Source organism: Fulmarus glacialis, unplaced genomic scaffold, assembly GCF_000690835.1.
Source record: "Fulmarus glacialis isolate BGI_N327 unplaced genomic scaffold, ASM69083v1 scaffold24845, whole genome shotgun sequence".
Lineage (NCBI taxonomy): Eukaryota > Metazoa > Chordata > Aves > Procellariiformes > Procellariidae > Fulmarus > Fulmarus glacialis.
The window spans coordinates 5337-8897 of record NW_009212726.1 but is presented as its reverse complement, the minus strand read 5'-3'; the positions used below and the strand labels follow the sequence as shown (position 1 = coordinate 8897).

The window sequence follows — 3561 nt, the reverse complement described above, 5'->3', positions numbered from 1 at the left end:
GAGCTCCCAAACACCCTGAGGCACCGTGACTTTCCTTTTGGTGTCTGAGCAGGACAGAGCCCCACAGGTTCCTGTACTTTGTCCTACCATACCAAACGATATTGCATCTACAATGGTTTAAGCATTAAAGACTCAGCTGTATCTTTTTTGTGCGGTGCCTGACAGTGCTTAGTGAAGCCATGAAATGGATAGTCAGAAGGGGATTGAACTTGTTTTAATTTCTGAAAATACAGTTTATATTCATGTCCATACTTACATTCAGAACCAATAAATATACACAACAGCTTTCCAGGACTTCACAATCATCGTCACTTACATAATAATAGAGTGGTTACATTACATTTTATATGCGGTTTGGTTTAGAATGTGAAAGTATTATGAATCCTTTCAACAATGTTTTCCTAGTCTTGTTTTTATTCTTTCTTTGAAAGATTCCTGAATACTGTGAGTGTCTTCTATGGGTTAATGAGAGTAAAACAATGTAAATGGAGTACACAGCACTCTATAACCATGGCTCATACACAATTTCACGATCAGTGCTGTGGCTTTTTTTGTATGAAACTTCCTCTTAAGAAACAGTGTTTTTCTTTTAAGAGATCCCCTTAAAGACTACCAAAGATATTATCTGAGCTGTTTTCTGCTTTGAGCTGATCCCAACAGTGCAAAGCAGCCATAAACTCGACTTAACAAGGTAGTTAAAACAGGTTTAGTGTTGTTTTGCATCTCGAGCAGTACAAATCTGGCAGTGTGTACCAGTAAATCAGTTCTCTAGAGTACAGAAAGTGGTAACACATGTCTGACTTAACTAAAACACAGTCCAGTATAGCCCATAACACTTTTAGCTGGGAAAGGGAGGGGAGTGAAGAGGAGTCTATGTACATTTATTTGAGCTTGTGAGTCTCCAGATTTTAACTTTGCTATGAATTCATCTCTCCTTTAAGTCCCCAAGTTCTCCAGGTCTACAAGTGCTTTGCAGTACCAAACCATGCCCTTAGACCTTGCTAGTCTGCATATGTCCATTGAATTCAATATTTCTCTGGGTTAACATTGATTCCTGCAAGCGGCTGCTGTTCTCTTGCCTGTGTTCAATGGGGTCACCATCCTCTACACCGTTGCCCTTTCGGAGGCAAAGGACTTTCTGAAAACTCTGCTTGAAGTTGTCAGAAAGAAATCCATAAAGAATGGGGTTGGCGCAGCTGTTTGCATAGGACAGGACCACCACAAAGAAGTACACCCCTACCAACACAGGGTCTTCTGGCAGTATAAATATCAAATTGACAATGTTCATCATGTAAAATGGGAGCCAGCAAAACACAAAGACCACCACAATGATCACCACCATCCTGGTCACCTTCCTCTCTGATCTCCTGCGCCTCGTAGACCCAACTCGGATCCCCGAAGATTTGACTTTAATCACGATCAGCAAGTAGCAGAGACAGATGACCAACAAAGGTCCAAAAAAACCAAGGACTGATGTGTAAATGATGAACGCTGCTGACCAGATGTTGACGGGCTCTGGCCAGTTCATGTTGCAGGTGTGAAAGTCTTCCTGCACGTCCGAAAAGATGATGACTGGAAGCACCACCAAGAACGAGAATGTCCAGACAGTCACGCTGATGAGCTTGGCCACCCTGGGACGTCTCCACTTGGTTGATTTAATGGGATGAACTACTGCCAGGTAGCGGTCCATGCTCATCACAGTCAAACAAAAAATACTAGTGAATTGGTTAATACCATCTACAGTCATAACCAGCCTGCACAAAAAAGAGCCAAAAGGCCAATAGGAGATGGCGTTCTGGGTGGCCAGGAAGGGCAGGCCCAGCATGAAGAGTACGTCGGCAACGGCTAAATTCAAGATATATATGTTGGTGACGGTTTTCATCTTGGCATAACGTAAAACCACATAAATGACCAAGGTGTTGCCGCTGAGCCCGACTGCACATACGAGGAGGTAACAGATAGGAATCAGGACTTTGTGGATGTATTTGAATGAGGGCTGCTCTGAGAGCGTCCCGTTCTCTGTCACATTTGTCAGCAGTGAGGAATTCACATCGCTGGAACTAGCTTCTGTGCTAAATGTGTTGGAAAAGTATAAAGGATCCATAACTTTTACTCCTCAGTTTTTCTTTTAAGGCTAAGAGAGATTAAACTTCATGGGCATCTTGTTCCTAGAAAGAAAAAAAAAAAAAGGAAGAAAAAGAGAGAAAGAAAGAGTGAATTCAAAGTAGACTAAGTTTTACACATCATTTAATTTTCTATCTATAGTCAGAATCTGTGTTTGAATTATGCAGTTAGCACGTGTGGTGAGATCAATGCCTGAACAAAGGAATTGCACAATGAGAGAGCCCAAGTGCTCATCCCAGTAGATGGTGGTATCTGTTTAATTTTCACAAGCTCCATGCAGTGGGGTCAGGGCAGGCTGTAACTGTGAAGATGGGAGGCTGCTCGGCAGTAACGCAGCATGCATCCCGCTGGGAAACGCAAGCGAGAGGAGAGAGGGTGATGGCCATCACACTTCACAGTCAGAGACAGGAGCTTTCCTGCAGCGAAGGAGTCTGAATGCCCCGACATGTGGGCCGCCTGGGTCCAAAGCCTGCTGGTAACAAGGTCAGTCCTTCCTCTGCTGGTGAGAAATGTTAATTTTTGCATGCCTCCTGTGTCACTTGGCAAGCAAACTTCACCGTTTGACTGTCTCACTCTCCGTAACCTGTCGTACACACATTTTCCTCTTTTGTGAAATCAAGGAGCAGGGGGGATAATACCCTCTACTTCCCAACTTGCACAAAAATACACAAATCCAGAACCCACCTTTCCTCCTAGCTTTCTGTCTAAAAACTGATTCAGAAAATGTTAGAAGAAAATTTTGAAAGACTCTGACCGAACAGCGCATACAAATCAGACTGAAAGCAGAGCCCTGGCATTAGTGCCAAAAGCTTTAAAGTCCGCTTAGGTGCAATTCTGCTGTCGCTTAGCAGAGGGTGCCTGGAGAGGCTCAGGGTCTGAGCCCTGTCTCACTCCGGTGCAAACTCTGGGTGCTTTCAGAATCCAGAACCAAAGACAGTTCCTGGCTCTTCTTATCTGAAGCTCCACTGCGATCTTTCACAGGTCTCCCTGTTTGCATAGAAACAGTCTCAGTTTGATATATTCAAATGCCACTTACTGCCTGGCAGAACCAATTGAGAAGCCCTAGGGAACATCAGCAGCTGTGTAGGTGGGGAAACAAAACCCTCCATAACAGCCGACAAAACCCTAGAAAAAAAATCAATGAACTCCAAGGTGGAAAGGAGCATGTCTGAGAACACTTTTCAGTCGGGTCAGGCCATGTGCGCGCAGATGTGAAGACTGCAATGGAAAGGAACAAGCTAGGGTTTTTTCCATCTCTCAAGACTATTCTTCTATTAGTGCTTCTGAATCCCTCTCCTCTCACCCTGAAGTGTGGTTTTTGTCTAAGAAACACCTTTCTTCTGCAAAAAATACAAACTGCAGTGGGCAGCTTCAGGACACAGGCAGCTGAACAGATTTGGTGATAGAATATGTTTTATTAGACAATCTGAAAAGGGT

At 43.8% G+C, this 3561-nt stretch overlaps 1 protein-coding gene across 1 annotated transcript; it reads right to left on the bottom strand.

Annotated features, from left to right (window-relative positions):
- Positions 1-991: 991 nt before the first annotated feature.
- On the bottom strand, positions 992-2104 carry SSTR5 (somatostatin receptor 5). The gene has a single exon (XM_009577980.1). It carries the CDS (start codon positions 2102-2104, stop codon positions 992-994), a length of 1113 nt encoding a protein of 370 aa, XP_009576275.1.
- Between the last annotated feature and the right edge of the window lie 1457 nt (positions 2105-3561).

Excerpts from the sequence above, each read along its gene's own strand:
- SSTR5 (XM_009577980.1), bottom strand. The coding sequence starts at position 2,104 with ATGGATCCTTTATACTTTTCCAACACATTTAGCACAGAAGCTAGTTCC.